Source organism: Macaca fascicularis, chromosome 8, assembly GCF_037993035.2.
Source record: "Macaca fascicularis isolate 582-1 chromosome 8, T2T-MFA8v1.1".
Taxonomy (NCBI): Eukaryota; Metazoa; Chordata; class Mammalia; order Primates; family Cercopithecidae; genus Macaca; species Macaca fascicularis.
The window spans coordinates 88509644-88532816 of NC_088382.1; the positions used below are offsets into that span (position 1 = coordinate 88509644).

At 33.9% G+C, this 23173-nt stretch overlaps 1 protein-coding gene, 1 long non-coding RNA gene and 1 pseudogene across 5 annotated transcripts in view; 1 reads left to right on the forward strand and 2 right to left on the reverse strand.

The window, feature by feature from the left end:
- Positions 1 to 2442: 2442 nt before the first annotated feature.
- On the reverse strand, positions 2443 to 3187 carry LOC102133216 (renal cancer differentiation gene 1 protein pseudogene; annotated as a pseudogene).
- Positions 3188 to 11898: 8711 nt separating this feature from the next.
- Positions 11899 to 23173, reverse strand: part of IL7 (interleukin 7) — a 61599-nt gene continuing 50324 nt past the window's right edge. For 3 of the 4 annotated variants that reach the window (XM_073999037.1, XM_005563593.4, XM_073999038.1), the window contains 4 exons: positions 19082 to 19162; positions 17627 to 17758; positions 15614 to 15667; positions 11899 to 12996 (listed from right to left, as the gene is read on the reverse strand). In XM_073999037.1, coding sequence (XP_073855138.1) covers positions 12877 to 12996; positions 15614 to 15667; positions 17627 to 17758; positions 19082 to 19156 — 381 coding nt within the window. In that variant the 5' untranslated portion in view covers positions 19157 to 19162 and the 3' untranslated portion in view covers positions 11899 to 12876. The remainder of the gene's footprint in view (positions 12997 to 15613; positions 15668 to 17626; positions 17759 to 19081; positions 19163 to 23173) is intronic. The other variant, XM_045398419.2, reaches the window with a different exon arrangement.
- LOC135964757 (uncharacterized) overlaps positions 17913 to 23173 on the forward strand; it is a 101983-nt gene continuing 96722 nt past the window's right edge. Inside the window, exon 1 of the long non-coding RNA XR_012416471.1 lies at positions 17913 to 18118. This is a non-coding gene — a long non-coding RNA (uncharacterized lncRNA). The remainder of the gene's footprint in view (positions 18119 to 23173) is intronic.

The window sequence follows — 23173 nt, forward strand, 5'->3', positions numbered from 1 at the left end:
CACGATATTTTGTTAGCAAAATTATGCGTCTCAAGCATATCACTTATGGACATTACATGGGTTAGTAAATACTCCTTCAAATATTACTTTAATATTTCATCTTAGTTCTACCACAGTTTAGTAGGTTATAGTCTCATTTAAGATAAGGATCTTTTTTTCCCCAATCCTCTGGTCTAATTTAACATTATCTAACACATGAGGGTATCATCTATTTAAGTAGGAAGCTAATAAGTGGTTAGACCAACTACTGTAAGGTGCACAAAGCTAACGCTTTGTACTTACCATTGAATAACGCTTTTATGTGCTCTTTCTGGTTATGCAATGATGCGGATCGAGAGAATAAGATGTGATTAAGTGTCTGCCCTCAAGTTGATACAATTCATTTGGAGAAACCGATACCTAAACAGACAATTACAACGTGGGACAAAAATAAGTGATTTATTTTAACGGAACTTTTGTTTATCATGAAGGTACCAACAAAGCGCGGCAGAAATATTAAAGAGGGAGCTTCTTAGAACCATAAATTATACAGCTGACCATGTCCCATTTTTCTTTTCTTCCTTGTGCCAATGCTTGGGAGGAAACCAGAGTATGAACAAGAACTATTTTACCTTCTAGTGGAGAAAGGACAGTTTGCAGTGGAAAGAACGTGTACGTGGTCCGTTTGATCTGTAAAATGTGAACTGCTTCTGTAGTCCTGAGGACTGAGGAAAAGAGATGTTGAGTAAAAGTTACTGATAATTCCAGCTGTTCAGTCTTACCTCACTTTTTCCTCTCTTTCTTTCTCTGCCCAAATACCTCTACTTCTGTGCCTACTTTAAATTTGCAACAGTGAGGCTGGGGATAGGAGACAGCCAGTAGTGCTGAGTACTGTCAAGTACAGTTAACAGTGAAATGCTGGTTTTTACTCATCAAATAAGCAATCTTAAATTATCATAAAACTGAAAACCTGAGGCGTTAAGATGAATGCCCTTATGTGATGGTGGAAACATAAATTGATGATAATTTTTGAAAAGGTCAACTAAATTTACGTTAAAAGCCTTTAAAACATTTGTGCTTCATAACCTAGTAATTTTATTTCTAAGACACACTTAGGGAAATAATCTGAATATAGGAAAATATTTATGCAAAATATGATAAATAGTACTGTATAGTGGTAAAGTTGAAGAAATTGGCCATTATAGCAATTTTAAATAATTTTAATGGCATAACAAGTTTGTTTTATTGCTAATTTTTAAAAAGCAAATAGGTTACTGTTTTTCAAAGTTAATCATGTTCATCTGCCAATATTTAATCTGAAACTGCCACCTTTTACATTGTTTTCTAGTGTTCACAAATGTCTTGTGATCTAGTTAAGCTAGTTTGTTTTTATAATAACTATTGCTGAAAATGGTGTATCAATTATAGGTATAATTTTAATGAAATTATTGTTCCTAATGTCATTCAAGAGGACATTCTATTTTTTTAATTTTTAAACTTTTATTTTTTGCTTTCAGTAAGCATTTTGCACATTTTAAAAATTGCAATTTTCAGGATGTGTAAGAAAAATATTTTTCTAATATTGAAATAAGCATGTCTCTGGTATAGAAATCACAGCCTATGTGTGATCTTTAACTAAAAAAACTAATCAAGAACTATGATCTAATATGATAAACAAAACTATTCTTTGCCCATCCATCTGTCCCCTTTCATAGCCCCATTGTGGGACTTTAGAATATGGTTCTGTACATATCTCCATATCTACAAAGAATTAAGATGCCATATATGTTCAGAAGTTATATATGGTAGAGAATTAATTAGCTTATCCTTGACACATAATACAAAACACCAAAAGCAATATAAGTACAGGACAAGCAAAATAGAGCATTGTCATTAAGGTCAAATAATAGAAAAACAATCACATCATTTACGTTTGATGCATTGGAAACAAAGTAACTTTATAAGTATTATGTGAACAGTTTGCAAAGCTCAAAAGGTAACAGCACAGAGCCATAAATTTGATAAGGTACTTTAAAGATAGCAATCAAACATAAAAATACCAACTCCAAAAAAACTGTAAAAGTAGTAACCATAAAAATAGGGAGGAATGTATGCATTCTTTCTCGATAGTCTTTCATTTTCCAAAGGAAAGCTTTCTATAAAAATATAGAATTCCAAATATATATATATATATGAAAGCTGTCAACAAAGTTCAAATCTCTATAAAGAGAATGTTTCTCCTCAAGTTAGTAAAGTTTGGATTCATACATTTTCTAGAGAAGCAATTACAATCTTCATGCTATATATAGGAAGAAAAATAGCTTTTAATTATGTTTGTCCACTCCTTTATTCAATAAACATTTAGTGACTATTGTGCGACACTGTTTTAGGTGCTAGAGATATAGAAATAAATCAGAAACAATCATTAGCTCTGGAGAACTAAACCTAATGGAACTGGATCTTTCACTGGCAACCTTAAAATTACCTCCCTTTGTACTTAAGTTGAAGCTCAACTTCAAACTCTGACATGCTTGGCATCTTGTTGAAAACAAATAACAATCTACCTAGTTTGCCACTGGTAGCACTTTGGCACTATTAACTATCTACTGATGAAATTAACTTTCATAAAGGATTATAAAAAAGTTTAGAGGGCAGAAAATACTAATGGGTAAACAAGTACTGGTCAGCAATAAAAATAGCATCAGCCTTCTGCTTTCACAAAAGCCAAGAAAACCAAGAAAAAAATTATTATTGAGTATATACAGAACTGCCGGAAAGAGATCATTCTATACATGTAGTACATATGCAAATATCATATATGAGGAAGTATGAGTTATGACACAATCATTAATAACTAAGCATGCCAAATCAGTCATCAGGTTTCAAAGAATCATAGCCTTCTTTTAAGAGGTCCCACCAGGTTTTAAGGAAACATGCATTTTCTGTACATTTGAAGACAAGTTCTTCCACTTGAGCTGATACTGTAGATGTGACCTCAAGAAATTGGTTAATGAAAATACTGCATCTCTGATCCGCATCTCCACTTTCTCCAGCAGGTCTACCATTCGGCCGTTGCTTGTGCTCAGACCTGGCCAGCCCAAACTCACTGGACATGTGGGGAAGATGCCGAAAGGCGTCTGAAGATGAGGGAGAAAAGGGAGGTTCTGGGGGCTGGTGAAGAAACCCATAACTCCTCAAGGTCGGCCATGGGGAAGAGCTAGGAGAGCTCAGAATCCGACCAGCAAGAGAACATTTTAAAACAGGTTTTTTCTTTCTTTCTCTTTTTATCACCTATGATTTTAAGAGTCCAGGTAATACAAGTAAAGTTTTACTATATAGAGCATAGAATAAAAACAGTTGATCTAAATATTTAAGAGGTATTTTGCCATGCTATTGTTGAGCTGGGGTGAATATATATTTACATTTCTGTATATCTACATATGTATGAAATATTTAGATTTGTTTTCATATATTTGCCTATTTAAAGCTTAATTTTAACAAAAGTTTTATTATGTTTCTTCTAATTATTGTCAAGGGGAACATTTTAAGAACTAGAAAGTTTTAAAAATATATATATTTTACTTATCTTCTCAAATGTATAATTCTTAGAGGGAAAACTCATATAAACTCTTCAAGAAACATCAGGAACTTTAAATTTTATTTTAAACATTAATTCCTTAACTGTGATTCACTTTGGAAACATACTATTCAATTAACTATTAATTTGAAAATTCAAAAATAGGTTTTTCCATACGTCTTACTATCAGTGAAATCAAAATGCATTTGAATAAGCAACTGGTATGCTAGAGCAGCTTTATACCCTCTCTGAGGCAGTCTATTCTCATGCCCTTCCCTTTTAGTAAACACTGTCATGTTTCTCCCTCTCATATCAGGAGAAAGACTGTCAGAAAGCTATTTTCGAGGAGGAGGAGATCTTACCACTTATTGGCTCAGGTACCACAATTTAAGTAGAAAACATTGGACAATATAAAACACTGCCCAACTCATGTCTACTAGTGAAAAATTATTTTGATTTGTGATTATTTCAAATCTAAATTATGTTTTTATCTGTAATGGGCATTTGTCATCATTATGGCTAGCACCTTTTGAAAATCCTATGTTTGGCAAATTTTCCATGGTGAAAATCTCACTGCATCAAAATTGTATCTAGAATTTATAGTTTTCTATACTTTCTTACAGTGAGGGAGTATTCATGTGACTTGGGAACTACTGAACAGGCTTGGATTCTGAAACAAGTAATATGAAATGGTCACTGCAGCCTCCATTTCCTAGTGAAGATGGTGGAGTTTAATGGAGAGACACTGAGCTTCTAAGGTAACTGTGGCAGAGCATCAAGAAGTGACACCCTTATTGCAACATGTGGCCTGTTCCCCATGGTAGCGTTATAACTGACTGCCCTCCCCTCCAAGTTTGGAGGCTGTTCAGCCAGAAAGAGTGCCAAGTTTGTGATTATAACTTGGGCATTGTTTCTGCCTGAACAGCCTCCAAACTTGACTATCTGGCTCTCCCAGAGATTCTGTGCATTTCCCAATAGCTTTTAGTTATTATTATTATTTTTTTGCTTAAACTGACTAGACTGGGATCTGCTGTTTGCACTCAAAAACTCTTCAACAACCAAATTTGGTATAACTTGTACTTTCCTTTTACAGTGGCTGTAGTAATGGGGGATATGTCAAAACCATATTTTACTGGAAAGAATATTCAATATACTGAAACAAGACAGCTTCCTTAACCCAATCATAGTGTTAGATAACCACAAACTGAATTTAAGAAGTGTGCTTTGAGTATAATTATATGCATCTTGCAGGATGAATTTGAGGATTATCAGTAACATGTATAAAATCTTTGCCACAATCTGTGACATTTAATAGGCCTCAGTAAATGTTATGAATTATTTATTACATAATGTTAGATATATGTGCATGTTAGATGTTGATCAAATATTTATTTTATTTAATTCCCACTTGGCACTATTTTAGGTGCAGTGAACAATGCAGTCAAAAATCTCTGTTTTTTGAATTCACATTCTAATACATGAAGATTGAAAATAAATATGTCAAGCAAGTGAATATGCTTCATATTAAATTCTGACAATACCATGGAGAAAAAGCATGGGACGGGGGGTTAGAAGGGAAATATGAGAGAGGGTGGAAGAGGGTTACAATTTTAGATAGGGTATTCAGGGATGATTTCATTGAAAAAGTGATATTTGAGCACAGACCTGAAAGAGGGGTGAGCCATTATTGTGTATCTTTTTTTGTTTACTATACTTGTTTCTTGAATTATTTTCCTTTAACATTTAGTGCTTTCTGTTAGGGTATTCAATATGATTGATATGTGCAAATGTACAAGAGAGGAAAGAGTATTTCATGAAAAGGGTTAAATAAGATCACAGGCTCTGTGGTGGGAGCCCAGTGCCTCTGGAATGGTGTGTGCATGCAAAAGAGGAGAAAATTAGTCATGTAACTAGCCAGCCGGATTATGTATGCTTTAGAGGCCATTCGTATGACTTTGGCTTACTCAGAGTAAGATGGGAATAGGAGAGTGACCTGATCTGGCTTAAACATATAACCTGAATATACTTTTTAGCCCCTAAATTAGTGAGATATAAAAGCAAGAAAAAATAATTGTCTCCCATTCCTCCCTAAAGTGGTATTGATCAAATTAAGTATTCTTAGCACTCAGTTTTAAGAAAAGTATTACATGGTATATTGTAGAGTTGAAGCAAACTGAGACTTTCCTCCCTCACCTGAGTGTAAAACAAAATGATCAATTTCCGTTATAGTGCCCTCCTGTCCTCTAATCTCTCATCCTTAGTCCCACTCATTAGAAATAAAGCCCTATTTGTTATTGACTTAACTACTTTGTCTTGCTTAGGATGCAAAGATTAGTCATCAATTCTGGTTTCTTATTATAGTATCTAATGTTCATAAATTTACTTTTCATTGTCACTTCCTCATTCATCAACGTAAAATAATCTCAATAGAAATTTCATATACAAGGGACAGAGATCCTTTTAGTTACCTTGAGAAAAAGAGTTTGACAGAAGGTGCTTATGGATAAGAACTGGTCCTGAGAAAGGTCCTGAGACCATTAGGTCCTGAGAAAGCTCCAAGGACTGGTATATCTGTGGACCTCTATGCCTCTCTTAGTTCATCTGTCCATTCTCTGTTGCCTTCTTCACTGTGGTGTATCTTTTTTGCTTTCCTTTTCTTTCAGCTTGCCAGTGCCCAACTTAATTAAACCTTGCAACTTCTTCTCCTTTTCATTGTGATTTGGAGCAAATTCATGTGAATGTGGTTGTAATTCCTGGCATAGAGCATGTAAATCACCACATCTTTTCAAGCTGCATGACATATGTAATAGGTTATTAGCCAGCGTGTTAATGAGTTGCACTTAGGGGAGTTGCCTTATTCTCTCTTCCCTTTAGTTGGGACAGAGGAATGAGTTCACATGATTAAAGAACATGGCCACTTAGAATGCATGTGCAGAATATTAATAAAATTAAAAGAAAAATAATAGTGCAGAATCCTTTTCAGGTCATGTCGACATTCCAAGGAATGATTAACATATTTCAATAAAAAGTATTTGTTTACATTTTAAGAGTCAAACTAGAAAATTTGAAATTTGCTTGAAGTGGAAATGTAGAAATGTATCATAACTCTTTATGACTATTAATTTAGTGCTGAACTTCTTAATAGCAGTAGAGTGACAAACCCCTGAGAAATATGTATCCAAACCTTCTGATGAGGGGGCAATGGGTAATTTTAAAAGGCAAATTCAATATATCTATTATTTTTATAATACAAACATCAGAAAGTAAGTTGACACAATCTTGGCTGGGGGGCTATGCAGAAGATAAATTAAGAATTTTAAAAGTGAGATTTCATAAAGTTCTGTTTTCACAGAGGCAAGATTTCTATTTTGCAGATGTCATTACTGTCTTTGTAGAAAATATCACTCCATAAACAACTAGAACTAATAAGTGAGTTTAATAATCCTGTATCCATAGGATATAAGAACAATATACAAAAGTGAGTCACTATTATATATCAGCTATGAATTCTGAATTTGAATATTACAATACAATTTGTAAAAGCAGACATGTGCATACAAACCCAAATAAATAGTCATGCGTATATCTAACAAAATAGGTGTAGAATATGTATGCTGAAAACTATAAAACACTAAGGAAAGAATTCAAAGAAAAACTAAATAGAGAAATATACCATGTTCCTTAATCCCAAGGAATAACAGAGTACAAATGCCATTTCTCCCCCAATTTAATCTATAGTCTCCATGCAATCTCTGCTGATATTCCTACAAGCTTTTTTTTTTTTTACTGATTTAATAGACTGATTCTAAAATGTATATAGAAAGGCAAAGCAACTAGAATAGCCAAAACAACTTAGAAAAATAAAAACTGGAGGACTCAAATGACCTAATTTCTAGAAATGTTATAAAGCCATAGTAATCAAAACTATGGTATTGGAGAAAGGATACATAGATCATCAGAACAGAGCAGAGCATCCATAAATATGCACACATAAATATAGTCTACCAAAATTTACAATAGTGCGAAGACAATTCATTTGAGAAAGTAGTCTTTTCAACAAATGGTGATGATACAATTGGATGTCCATATGCATAAAATGAAACTTGATACACATTTTAAGTCTCATACAAAAATAAGTCATGAACCTAAATGTAAAACATAAAACTACAACTTCTAGAGCAATGCTTTCAAGTGGGAGTAACTTTTGTCTCCCAGAGAAAATGTATAGAGACATTTTTGACTGTCAGTACTTGGGGGAGGAGTTCACTGGCATCTAGTGGGTGCAGACCAGGGATGCCACGGAATATCCCACAATGCACAGCACAGTCACTGTCACACACACACAAATGCCACTTTCTAGTCTGGATAAATATACCATGGTTATGTAAGTATCCCTTTTTAGAGGAGCAGAAACTTGGTAAAGGGTATATGGGAATGCTTTGTACTCCCTTTGCAACTCTTCAGGGCAATAGACTATACTTCAAAGTCTAACATTTAATAATTTCCTAATTTATTTCTGTGAAGGCATCATGTACTGTAACAGATGTATTCTGCTTTGATGTCTTGCAAAATCACTTTGATTCTTCAATTAAATTTATTAAATGTGTAAATATTGCCAGTCATGTATTATATGTTAAAAATTTGAGACCAATAAAATATTTTCAAATGTCTCCTCTTTGAAGAAGCTTTCCTGTTTCATCTAACCTAAAATACTACCTTTCTCCACCAATCTTTCTGATGTTCTCCCCATGGAACTTTTTTCTGACTGTTTTTCCTTTTCTAAGGTGTATGCTCCATGAAGGCAGGGACTTTGTTGTACCTCCAGGGACAGAACTGGCACACCAGAGATGGATGCTATTTGTTGAGTGAATGAATTATATGTTTTTTGTTGCATCTTCCCAGTAAGTGGTCTTTATTCAAACGTTGCAGCTTCAGTAAACCCCTATTTGGCTGTGAACAGATTAGTCTCAATCCTAGTATTTAATTTACCCCGAGTGAAAGTAACACCTTTCTCTTAAGCAGCAAGATGCATTAGTCTTTACAGTAAGATTTTTCATGGCAAAACAAAAACAAAAACAAAAACAAATCCATTCTTTTTCTTCCCTTTCTTTAGCTCTGGGGATGCCAGGCAAGAAGGAGATGATGGGGTAGATAATGGTTACTTTGTAATTTTCTGGAAGATCATGCTGGTTCTACTAGAAGACTTTTACCTACTTGATTGGATGCTCTTCAAGCTGAACTCCTTCCATTTGTGATAGTATTTGGACCGTTTGCAGAATATGTTATAAGGTTTTCTTTCCAATTAAATTTTTAGGTTAAAGTTCTCATTTGAATCAGAAATATAAGAAAATTTGTTATAAGCCTTGAAGATAGAAATTGGCAAACATATGTCCCCCTCCCAGAGGTAACAGGTGGTAGGTTATTAAGAGTTACTTGTTGAGCTGAGCAGTGGAGGCACACATGAAGGAATGATCAGTTTTGCCTGGGATGGCTTCAGAAAGAATGAGACACTTAGATTGAAGAAAAAGAATAAATCAGTAATCAACAATAAACAACTAAATTTTAATGTTGCCACTTACCTTAATTTTCTTCATGTAAAATATGAATATGAAATTAGCTCACTTTTAGAACAGTAGCTGAAGTAACAATGACCTCTCCCCCACTTAGAAAATTGCTGCCTTATATAGAAAAATGCACTTCATTCTTACCACTTTTTATGTGAAGGATGCAAAGCAAACCCCAGATTATTCCCAAGACAAAATGATGATTTAGCACCTTTCTTAAATATTAACTTTATGGGTCTATGACTGCAAGTATTTTTATATTTAGACATAAAAAACTTTTAGAATTTGTAATTATCAATACACTTACTTATTTCATTGTCTTGTCCTATGATATTTCCATAGATTCTATTATTTGGTCAGAATGAAAGCTAAAAGATGTTTCGCAACAAATGAAATTTAGAAATCAAGGAAAATTCTGCCATATAATCCTGAATGCACCCAGAATGCATGGTGCTTTTGAGTACATAAAGTTGTTGGGCCATATTGTCCTAAATTAGTTATGTTTTGTGGTCCTATCATACCCATCTTTAAGTAAATTATATTTTATTGTAGAAATGTGTTTTCTTGATGATTTAAATGGGTATTAATAACAGAATGGCACAATGCAGTTCCCGTAGACTTGCTAACTATCGTATGTCTAGCTTTTCCCCTTAGGAACTGAAGGGAAGACAAAGATCATAATTATTTTAGGGTAGATAAAACATTTCAAATGAACAGATTATTTAAATTGTATTTAAGATAAAGTACTAAGATGAATCTGGTCAAACAATAATGAATGATGCAGGCTTAAATGCTATCAACAACTAAGGGAACATATATTAATATTATCTAGAATTATCATGGAAGTCATAGCAATTGAGGAAAAGGAATTGAGATGCCCCTTGGACCTTAAGCAAGACTGGCGTAGAATTCGCAACATCATTCTAAGCAGTAAGAACATGATGAATGAAGATTGCACATACAGAACACCATAAAGATTATCTGACCTACAATACAAGATACGTGTTTCTAGAGAAATATTTATATGGCATGGTAGGGTTGACAAAATGTCCTTCTTAAGTTGACTGTCAGTGAAAGTATGGCCTAAAGCAAATAAACTTTTCTAGTTCAGGTTTCCCATGGATCAATTTTAAGAAAATTATCTTAATCCTGAAAAGAGTATTTCCTTCAGCATATTACATGAAACCCTGTTTTAAAATACTTTTAACCAAAACCCTTTGTATAAAGCAGGATTCTCCTTGCTGTTATATTAGCTTTAATTCTATGAATTATATTAACCTTGTCTTAGATTAGGGTTTTTTAATGTAAAAATATGTTATATAATCAAATAAGTTTTAGAAATGCTATATCACTATTAATTTTTTTTCACAGCTACATGAATGAGTTTTCAGAGCCTTTAATATACTTACATGAATTGTGAACCTCCAAGAGAAAATTTAACTCACATAAAAAATAAGTATCTTCCCTCCTTATTTTTTTTTCTTTTTGTAGCAATGACAAGGATTAGCATTTCTTGGGACAAACTTTAGAAAATTCTGACTTAAAACATCTACATATATATTTAAAAGAAAATATTTATTGAGATAAGTCTCTAATTTTGGAGTAGATATACTTATACTCTCCCAAATCATTATTAGCCAACCTATCTTGCTAGTGGATAGGAAACAAAGAAAGGAAATGCAACAATAAATGTATGGGTAATTTTTCCAAACGTTTGGCACACAGTACAAGCTGAATACACTGTTTGAGTCCAATTTTCTCAAAAATTCAAATCTATAACAAGTGACAGAAACCAAGGAAGAAAATTTTAATAATGTTTTTAAACAAGCATTTAAAAAATATTGACCCTTATTTTGCCACAATCTCAGGGAGAATATATTTTTTTTAACACTGTTAGGGAACATTATAGATAGCCTTGAAGGAAACATTTTCAAGGATAGTTTGAAGAGTTTACCTTTAGAAATGTAAATTTCCTCATTTATCTAACTAATGGTTTACCAATAGCTCCAGTAATCAGGGTAGAGATACACCACATGGTTGACCATGTTTTATGATGGAGGGAGCATAGCCTACTTAGAAAAGTCCATCTGAAGAAAGAAAGCTTGGTGAAGAGTCATTTGCTTCTAAAAAGAGTTAGTCAACTCATCTTTCTGGAGTTAACAGTGATAACCAAACAGAAAAAAATACTTGACTCAAAGTCCTGTTAATGAGGCAGTTCAGTAAATTGTACGGAAGTGTATACAATTCTATACAGCTTTCGCACCAGTGAAGGTGAAATGTCATATGGGTCAAGGAAAGTGAGAGAAGGCAGGAAGGTGTTACCAACACACACTGAGGGTGTCACCAGAGCATCCTCTGTAGATCAAATAAGGCCCATCAGCACGTAACTAGATGGTGATGAGGCTGAGAAAGAGCGTGAAGGATGTGAGTTCAGTGCAATGCAAACTGACAGCTATTTGTGGAGTTTGGCCTGCTTAGAATAGTATTTCCATTTCCCTTTATCAGTGAATGAAGACTGCAGACATTTCCAAACAGGTTTCTTTTAAAAGACTAAAATTTAACATAGAAGGTACTGTCTCATGTTGATTGTTGATAATAGGCTATTAAAGGTCATACATTCAATGAAAGCAGAAAATCAAAGAGCAGTGTAGTATTAAAAATCGCAGCACACCAACATGGCACAAGTATACATATGTAACAAACCTGCACATTATGCACATGTACCCTAGAACTTAAAGTATAATAATAATAATAAATAAATTAAAAAAAAATCTCATCTTAAAAATTCTGTTGAGATTTATTAACTGAATCTGGCAGTGTTAATACATAGCTCATTTATTTTATCAAAGGAGAAATGTTATCCAAAGTAAGCAATTTGTAATACTGTATGAAAATATTTTATATACAGATATAGTGTCAAAATTAAATACACATATTTCATTAATTAAAAGGTAAACATATATTATTATCTTAAAAATATACCTCCCAAATTACAAAGTTACTTAGATAAGTTATAATCTATATAAATGACAAAGTAACTCATTACTAAGGTTTAACATCCTTAGACTAGGTGAATTTATTTTTTTTATTTTATTTTTTGAAATTATCCTTTTTTCATGTCAAAACATTTGCTATACCATTTATTGAAGGTACTGTGTTACACATTCATGATTAATTCAATCTCTTGAAATCTCTTTCAGGTATCTTGGACCTTATTATGCTGTTGCTTACTTAGGTATATGACTCTCTTATTCTCATGGGCATTATCCATATATCATTGTTAACCCTAAAACATCTCCAGCACAGAAGATGACAATTTTCACTCTAAATACAGTATAATAGATTCATAGTGAACCATAAAATTATTTTGACAGCAAAGCAATGTCAATTTTGAATCTTTGAAACCATTATATACTTCATAGATTTAATGTCTGGAAATATTTAAACAGGCTTAAAAAGTATTATTGCAACTGATACCTTACATGGATTGTCTTACAAAAATCAGTACAGAATTATACTGATTGATATATGTTCACATATGTAAGAAATAGTTTGTTGACTGGAGCATTCAGTTTCCATTGTTTGTATCCATCTTCTAGTAATACAGTATGCATTTCTCAATTGCTCTAATCCGTTTTGACCATGGTGCATTCAGTAACTTCTAGGAAGCATTCCACTCTGAAAAACTGCATAAGTAAATAGATTCTTGGAGGCTGCAACTAAAGTTCATGTTTCTATATTGCCACTCCATATTTTTCAGTGTTCTTTAGTGCCCATCAAAATTTTATTCCAACAAGTTTTTATCTTTTGTAGTAGTCTCTTTAGGAAACATGAGTCATTCAGTTTTTTCTGTTCCTTTAAAGATTTATTTTCTTCCTAGAGAATAGAGTTTTAAAAGTTTAAACTTCACATTTTTACAAAAATATATATTTTTAAATACTCAATTTTTCATCATATTACTTTATGCTGAAAAACTGGTGTAATGAAAAGGTAGAATTTTGTGTGACATTTTAAAGATGATGGTTTCTAACTACCCTTGTGATAAATGACACGTAGAAAATTCAAAGTTGGTGTGATTAAAGATGTAGGATTCTCCAAAGAGCTATATCAGCTGACCGCCAGTTTCACAGTTTAACAGTGGACATAATATACTGTTTAGAATTTCATGAGAAAGGTAATTGTAGATTACTCAGTTGAGTTTCTTTAATGTAGAAAAATGTATTTTTAATGGGAAGAATAATCAACATCGAAAATACTCAGATTATTTTGCCAAAGATAATTAATAAGGATATAGCTGATGGAGCTTGTACCCTAAGGTCTACTCCAACAATTAACTTCACTGGAATATGTCAGATGCCTGCCTCATAAGCTAGGTTTTAGCACCTGACAAGAATCTTAAAAAGGGCTACGTGTACAACCTATAGGAAGAAAGAGATACTTGGCATGAACAGACATATAAAGGAGTAACTCCGTATAGACTCAGTTATATTTCTCTGAGTTCTCTGACCTGTGAGAATGGGAATACTGCAGGGTAGAGTAATTCTTCACTTAGACAACTACTAGTTAATCACAAATATAAAGCATACTAGTGACTTTTACTCCTTCCTAGACCAGGAGGTAATATCAGTTGTTTGTTTTACACTCTTTACAGTTGAGCCCAGACTTGAGGGTTAAAATCAACATAGTGTTTTCAACAATCACTGCTAAGTAAATGGATGTGCAAACAATATAAAAACTATTATAACTAGTTATTACAACTAGTTATTCGGTAACTAGATAATTTAGATAACAGGTTATTGGGTATTCTCTTAGTCATGTATTGTGCTCAGTGTTTTACATAATTTACTTCATTTTATTTGCTTAATCATCTTATGAACTTGATGATTTGAACTCATTTTACAGATGCAAAAACTGATCTGCAGGAAGATAAATAAGCTACTACCGTATATGTCAAGTAAATATAATAACTGAATCTTGAGCTCCTCTGTCCTATATTTAATTTGGCCACAAATTCAGATCTCTTTTTGTCATGTATTAGTAACACTAGCACATACTTTTTAAAGAATACATTTCAAAGATTAAACAACAGATCTCAAAGGGAAATATAAAGGCAAACTTTTCATATTATTTTCAATAAGGGGTCCTGGACAATTTTTTTAAGTACAAGTTGAAGTTGACTTGCCTAAGCAGATTTGAAATATATAGATGTGAAAATTTCATACTTTTCCTCGGACACGGAGAATAAGCATTCACTAAAAAGTAAAAAACAGGGAATCTTGGTTTTACCACTGCATCCTGGGAAAATAGTTGTTTTCTTTTCTTGTCTTTTTTTTTTTTTTTTTGTTTTGTTTTTTGGTTTTTGTTTTGAGATGGAGTCCCACTCAATTGCCCAGGCTAGAGTGCAGTGGCACGATCTTGGCTCACTACAAACTCCGCCTCCTGGGTTCAAGCATTTCTCCCGCCTCAGCCTCCTGAGTAGCTGGGACTACATGCGTGCACCATGCCCAGCTAACTTTTGTATTTTTAGTAGAGACGGGGTTTCACCATGTTGGCCAGGATGGTCTTGATCTTTCCACCTCGTGACTCGCCCACCTCGGACTCCCAAAGTGCTGGGATTACAGGTGTGAGCCACCGCACCCAAACTTTCTTTTCTAAATTTCCTTTCCAAATTATCTTAGTCGAAAGCCTTCAAGGTGTTTATATTGTTTTTAGCTCCTGTATTAATTTCAGATGTTCCACTTTGCATGGAATCCGTAGAGTTTCCTAAATCTAAGTATACAGGCTCACTTTGCTTTTCTGAAAAGAATAAGGAATTTCCATGTTGCCACATAGCTATTGGTCAAATAATGGAAATGTAAAAGAAGAATCCATCACTTTTATGAACCAGGTGTGCTCATTTTTCCATGCCTCAACCTAATTAATATCTATATCATTTCAAAGTTTAGTCAAATCCAGTTAAGTATTCTGCCTTATTAAGTCATTCATAAATATTTTCCGTATTATTGTATAACTTATCTAATAATATCTAGTAGTATATGTATAAATATATGTTTATATACTATTACATATTATACTGTACAATCTACAATAATAAAAGAGGTATAAGATAAGTCCTTATTGTTTAATTTTTATTTCTTTACAAACTAACAGGGATGGCTTTTTTTCTTCATGTATTTTTCATCTAGTTTATTTTCTCCTATATAAATTATTTATTTCTTTTACCTACTAGCTACAATATTTTAATGTTGCTGCTTCTAAAAAAAATCATGCTTTGGCATTTGCCCTAACAGCTTCTCTTTTAAAATAGTGGGTTTAAAAATGCAATATAAAGGACTCGAATTTTTGAGGGGCACCTCACTTCTCCTTTTATCAATGTTATGATAAATTATTTCAAAACCAGCTATAAGAAGGAAACAATTCAAGATGAAAAATTAGGAATTAAGTTGAGTGAAAAGTTGATGAACCATAAGGAAAATTATACAATTATTCTCACCAAACTCTTTGTTGGTTGGGCTTCACCCAGGGCAGCTGGTTTTCTTCCTTTAACCTTAAAAACAAAGTCACATTTATGATATTGAATATTTCTTCATTGCTCCTCCAATTGTTTGTAATTGCTAATTTTCATATTGCCTTCAGCTCATCTAATCTATTTGAGACTCTACTTTAAATTTCTTATTGTTAAGAAAGTAAAACACTAATATGATTTAGAAATGGAATGTCAGGGTAAAGGAAGAAGCAAGAGAGTTCAATCTTCTGAACACCCAGAATCCATAATTTTGTAGGTATGCCTAGCACTGTGAAAAATTAACATAGTAGGGTATACTAGCAGAGATAAAACTTGAATTTTAATCAATATAAAAATAAAGTTAACAATAAATTGTTAAATCCTGGCCATACATTTTATTAAGCTTCACTTATCAGAAACAAAATGAAATAAAACAATAGTAAAAAGCGTGTAGCATGCCTGGCTCATGAAGAAAATTCAGTGTAGCTGATTGCTTTAACATCTTGCCTTGTTATTACAAGAAAAGGGTAACTGGTATCAAGTTAATCAATGTTGTAAAATAATTTAATTTTAAATTATTTGCATATTTTCTTTCTCTACAGTTAGTTAATTTTGGAACATGATGATCCATACAAAGCTCAACACATAAGAGAAAGAATCACAAATATATAACATACCTAAGACCTTTACCCCTTCCTAGACCAAGAGGTGATATCAGTTGTCTGTTTTACACTTTTTTCAGTTGAACCAAGAGTGGAGGCTTATAATCAACATAGTATTTTCAACAGTCACAACTAATTAATTGGATGAACAAGCAACATACAACCTATTTGCATTAGACAGTACTTTGAAATAACTATAAGTAGGAATGAAGAAATGGTAGACTAGAGTAGGAAGTCTTCATGAATCTTGAGCTTAACATTGAAGGCATAGAACAAAATAGATCCAATTTATAGAAAAAGAAAAGTAGAAATGCTCTCTAGGGGACAAACGTAAGGACCCAGGTTTGGAAATAAGCTTGGCAAATCCAGCACACTAAGAGGAGACTGGCTTCCATCGAGTACATAAAGCAATGATAAATGAGGCTGTCCAAGTTATATAATAGACAATCTACATTTTTATCACATCAATAGGGTTCAAAGATAATCTTACCATTTTACCTTCCATGGGAAACTACTAGTGCTCAAACAAAACAAAATTATTTTTTAAGTCATAAAAATGTTATTTAAGAAAACATTTAAAACCATAAAATAACCTTTTGATTTTGTGTGGCAGCTGGTAAAAATCCATAAAGAGGTAAATAATACAAATAAAATAAAACATTGTATTAAATATTGAAAACTTTTTAGTACTAAGCACTTTACATGTGTTATGCCATTTAATCCTTTCAAATCCTACAATATAGATATTATGTTTTTCTGCATTTCGTAGATAAGGAAACTGCTGTCCAGTCTCTAGATGATGTCTTTCATATTTGGTTTTGTTGTTTTAGTTCATAACCACTAGTAGAAATGTAGGAAAATATTAGCCCTATTTGTATCAAAATTATTTAAAGAAGGGGAAATTGTTGGACATATATATGTCTAGTTTAAGCATAAAAAGATATTTGTTAAATACATTTGATTTCCTTTTTTATTCACTAGGAGTTCTTATAAATGTGTACATATATGGATTAAAGCTATTAATGAGTTTTAGATATAGAAATTTACCATTCTCCACCCAATATATCACCCTAGTATCCTTGGAAGTTATTATGGCAATGAAGCATTTATTTATTTATTTTTTACTCCCCTTTCACAAACAATTCACTCTAGCCAAGATATAAACAAGTATTTCCAAACCGAGCCTTTCCTCTTCTAGGATTGAGTAAATATACTTCAACTTTAGATGATAATAAACACTTAGGATTCTATGATAATGGATATAATCACCAGAGAATAGTGGTATCTTGGCACAGGAGTAGTTAATATTTTCATTCAAAGTAAATAGTCCTTAGCTTACCTTGCCGGTGCAGTTCAACAGTATTGTTGTGCCTTCTGAAACTTTTAATAAGTGGAGATCAAAATCACCAGTGCTATTCATTTTAAGAAATTGCCTCAACTTGCGAGCAGCACGGAATAAAAACATACCTTCCTATTATAAGAAAAAGTCAGAAGGGCCATGGTTCAAATAAAGTATTAATAAATGATAAGCTTTCTTAAGGAGCCTAGAGCTTGAGCTGTATTGGTAGATAATGCCCCACCTCCACCCCAGCTTTCTATTCCAGTTAATCATGTGACTGACAAGTAACAGAACTAAAACTGTTTGACTCCTAGGTGACAGCAAGAAGTTCTTGGAACTTGGTTTAATGATTATCTTGACTTTTAAAGTTTGTTTTCTCTATTATGCTTATGTGATCTTATCGCTTATATGTGAATATATTACAAGATTATTCAATTTTAAACATGATAGCTGAAGGAGAAGGCTTCCGGAAGCAACAATATATTATAAGAGGTATGTGTGGTTTTTTCTTATTATTTCTTGCATCTTTTGAGCTATGGATGTATAGCTGATAATAAGAAAATAAAGGACTGTAGTCACCTAAAACGTAAGTTTTGCAGTTATTTAAATTAAGATATTTTTTAAAAAGAATTTATGGTTTTGAGATGCCATGAGGCTAACTTAGCTACTGTGAGTTTTTAAAAGACTATGAAATAGCACACCCGTTTCTGTAAGGAGAAATGACATAAACTCTTTAGGTTTTGTCAAGTGTAATATTATACCAACTAGATGTCGTAATCATTTAGAGATAAGCAAATACTGACAGAAAAATTTTCAAGATGCTTCCGACTAAATTATACCAATGACTTATATTTGTATGTGTGCAAGCAATCACATTAACAAGTATTTTTCTGTATAAGAACTTTTAGAGGCCAGGCACGGTGGCTCACGCCTATAATCCCAGCGCTTTGGGAGGCCGACGCAGGCTAATCACTAGGTCAGGAGATCAAGAAACCCTGTCTCCACTAAAAATACAAAATTAGCTGGGTGTGGTGGTGCATGCCTGTAGACCCAGTTACTCGAGAGAATCGCTTGAACCCAGGAGGCGGAGGTTACAGTGAGCCGAGATTGCCCACTACACTCCAGTCTGGCAACAGAGCGAGACTCCGCCTCCAAAAAAAAAAAAAAAAAGAAACAAAGAAATTTAGAAATAAGAGATAGGTGTGTCTTTGAATTTGACAACTCTAGTATTTTCAAGGTAAAAAAATTAGAATGATTAAACAGAAAGAAAACTTGTTATCTAATAAGCACAGGGCTATTTGTAAAATTGGACCATAGTATGATCTAATCAATGGGAATTATGTGGTCAGACTGCAAATATTAATAGTATTCATATAATTCTCTAACAGAGGCACAAATAATATAAGCTTCTATAAAATCAAGCTTGAATGACAAACTCCAAATAATTATCATTACCTTATTATCATCACATAGATGTCTTTTAAAAAAGTTAAATTCATTATTCAGGCAATTGCTACCAATTTCTTTCATGCTGTCCTGTAATAAATAACATAAAATAATGAGGTTAAAACTGAGTACTTTTCTAATATCTTATAATTATAAAAATAATAATCTTATAATATCTGGTATTTATATGTGCATTTTAAGGAAAATAACTTGCCTGGCTCAGCTGACTAAGCATGAGGAATAGTTTCCTATAGTTGAAGGATAAATAAGTGTATACAAAAATTCTTCCATATTTAGAGCCCCTCCCAGATCCCATAATTGAATTCCAGAATTCACTAAGAGAATCTGGCTCATCTAGGGAAATAAAAGTATCTATTTTAAAAGTTATGCTATATAGACAAAGTATTATAAAATGTGAAGTCATTAAGTTGAGATGAATTTAATAGGTTATTCAGTCAAATTTCCTCCCATCAACAAACAACAAGAAAAGGAATTTATATTAGAATTAAGGGATCCATACAAAGCTCAACACATAAGAGAAAGAATCACAAATATATGACATACCTAAGACCTTTACTCCTTCCTAGCCAAGAAGATTTCAGTTGTATGTTTTACACTCTTTTCAGTTGAGCTGAGACTGCAGGCTTATAATCAACATAGTATTTTCAACAGTCAACTAATTAATAGGATGTGCAAGGAATATAAAACCTATCTGCATTAGACAGTACTTTGAAATTGACAGTGAGAATTAAGGTTGAAATTTATTCACAACATTTTTAGCAATGCAATTTTCTGGAATGGTTAAGGTAGAATTTTCCTGAGACACGGTGTAATTGCATGTGTGTGTATTATAAACATAGGAGTGGGAAAGCAGACTGGTATGTGCTCTTTTTTTTTTTTTTTCATTTATAAGGAATGTAGTAGAAGAAGGTAGAGATTACCTAAATCAATAATTTAGTTGATATTAGGAAAAACTTCCTAAGGTTTCAGATTTTCGTATGCACCGGATTGGACTAACTCTGTCCAGCAAACTAGCAATTCCATGCTATCAGGGCTTCTAGGACTAAAAGCAATCTTAGCCTACATAATGTCTCCAGAGAAACAGGATAAGAAGTGGAGCAATGGCAGGATTTAGTCATGGGCTTTGAATCCTCATCTGCCTCTCAGAAAAGTGTTCATTACTCTTATCTCCTGTGAAAAGCATGATGATGTCTGGGTTTACCCTGATTTTAAAATGTATATACTATCAGTTTTATCTAGAAGAAGTGTCTGAATACATACATCTCAAGTGTAAAAGATACATTTTCAATAACTATCTTCACATTGCCATTGTACATATTCCTGAAAATGTAGTGGATAATTAATATTTGCCTATTGAGTTATTTTCATGTTGACTTCCCCTTACCCAAAGGACAATAACTCATACATATTTTTTTCTTTGATAAAACATAGAGTTTTTAATTTTTACCATGTCATCCTTCAAAAAAGAAGTTGAAATATGTGCAGCTACTCTATATGATATCTTCCAATTCACCAAAAATATCATGAGAGACAATATGTCACATAATGAATGCCAATTTCTTGAAACATTTTAGCAAATTGCATGACACACGAATATTTAAAAAGCCATATTGGTTAGGTGGCTGTTCTAGGTTATTAATAAAACTTATTTTTGGCAGATCCACAGAAAGATAATGTTATACCAGTTGATTTTTTTTTTTTACCTAATGCTTGATACAGAATGTAAATGTGTTACTATAGCCTTAAAAAGTTGACTCCTATAGAGGTCACAGTTATTCATCGACCTTAGTACATTTTATTAATGCATCCGGTATAGATCTATATGACTGCCAATTACTGTTGCTTTCTAAAATACTCTTCATTCATGCCCAGTCAGAAGAATGGCTCAGAGTAAGAATTACAGATACATGGTGTTGGAAAGAAACTTAAATGGCCATCTTTTGATTTAACAAAGAATAGAATTACTTGACCAAAGTCACAATAATTGTTTATTATTCACATGTCACATATGTCCAGATGCAAATAAGAAATCACAGCTGGGCACGGTGGCTCACGCTTGTAATCCTAGCACTTCGGGAGGCCAAGGCGGGTAGTTCGCGAGGTCAGTAGTCCGAGACCAGCCTGGCCAACATTGTGAAACCCCATCCCTACTAAAAATAAAAAAAAAAAATAAAAAAAAAAATTAGCTGGGTTTGTTGGCACATGCCTGTAATCTCAGCTACTTGGGAGGCTGAAGCAGGAGAATCGCTTGAACCCAGGAGGCGGAACTTGCAGTGAGCCAAGATCACACCACTGCACTCCAGCCTGGGCAACAGAGCAAGACTCTGTCTCAGAATAAAAAAAAGAAACAAATCATATATCACATATGTCAAGATGCACATAAACAAATTTCTTCAAATATTTTATGACTGTGGAAAATCAAAAGAGAAAAGCCAGGATTATAAGACTGAACTGCAGTATTTTCTAGTACAAAACATGACATTGCCTAAGTTCTTTTTTTAGGTGAAGTTATTTATTTATTTATTTATTTGAGACGGAGTCTCGCTCTGCTGCCCAGGCTAGAGTGCAGTGGCCGGATCTCAGCTCACTGCAAGCTCCGCCTCCCGGGTTTACGCCATTCTCCTGCCTCAGCCTCTCGAGTAGCTGGAACTACAGGCGCCGGCCACCTCGCCCGGCTAGTTTTTTGTGTTTTTTAGTAGAGACGGGGTTTCATCGTGTTACCCAGGATGGCCTCGATCTCCTGACCTCGTGATCCGCCCGTCTCGGCCTCCCAAAGCGCTGGGATTACAGGCTTGAGCCACCGCGCCCGGCCGAAACCTAGTATCCATTAGTTGTTTTTTGATCCTCTCCCTCTTCCTACCATCCATCCTCTAAAAGGTCCCTGTGTGTATTGTTCCCCTGTGTGTGTCCATGTGTTCTCATCATTTAGCTGCCACTTATAAGTGAGAACATGTGGTATTTGGTTTTCTGTTCCTGTATTAGTTTGCTAAGGATAATGGCCTCCAGCTCCATCCATGTCCCTGCAAAGGACATGATCTCATTGATCTCATTCTTTTATATGGTTGCATAGTGTTCCATGGTGTATATGTACCACATTTTCTTTATCCAGTCTGTTATTGATGGTCATTTAGGTTGATTCCATGTCTTTGCCATTGTGAATAGTGCTGCAATGAACATACACGTGCATGTGTCTTTAAAACGGAATGATTTATATTCCTTTGGGTATATGCCCAGTAATGGGACTGCTGAGTCGAATGGTATATCTGTCTTTAGGTCTTTGAGAAATTGCCGTACCATCTTCCACAATGGCTGAACTGATTTACATTCCCACCAACAGTGTATAAGCATTCCCTTTTCTTCACGACCTTGCAGCATGTTATTTTTTGACTTTTTAATTATAGCCATTCTGGCTGGTGTGATATGGTATTCCATATTTCTTGGAGGTTGTGTTCATTCCTTCTCATTCCTTTTTCTCTACTCCTGTCTGCCCGCCATATTTCATAAAGTCAGTCTTCAAGCTCTGAAATTCTTTCCTCTGTTTGGTCTATTCTACTATTAATACTTGTGATTTTATTATGAAATTCTTGTAGTGTGTTTTTCAGCCCTATCAGGAGGATTAAGTTCTTCTCTATACTGGCTATTCTGAACCCTTACTGGAGAGGTAATGAGGTCAGTTGGAGGAAAGAGGGCACTTAGGCTTTTTGAGGTTTCAGCATTCTTGCTCTGATTCTTTCTCATTTCTCTGGGCTTATCTAATCTACCTTCAATGTTCGATGTTGCTTACCTTTGGATTTTTTTTTTTTCTTTTTTTTCCTGGCACAATTCAGCCACTTTACCATAGGGATGTTGTGGTTTGCGGGGGGTGTACTCCAGTCCCTAGTTGCCTTGGATTTTTCAGTAGCTGAAGGTATCACCAATGAAGGCTGCAGAACAGTAAAGATGGCAGCCTGCCACTTCTTCTAGGAGCTCTGGCCCAGGGAGGTACGAACCTGTTGCCTGGTGGAATGCACCTGCAGGAGGTGGCTGGAGATCCTGGTTGGGAGGTCTTGCCCAGTCAGGAGGAAGAGGATCAGGACCCAC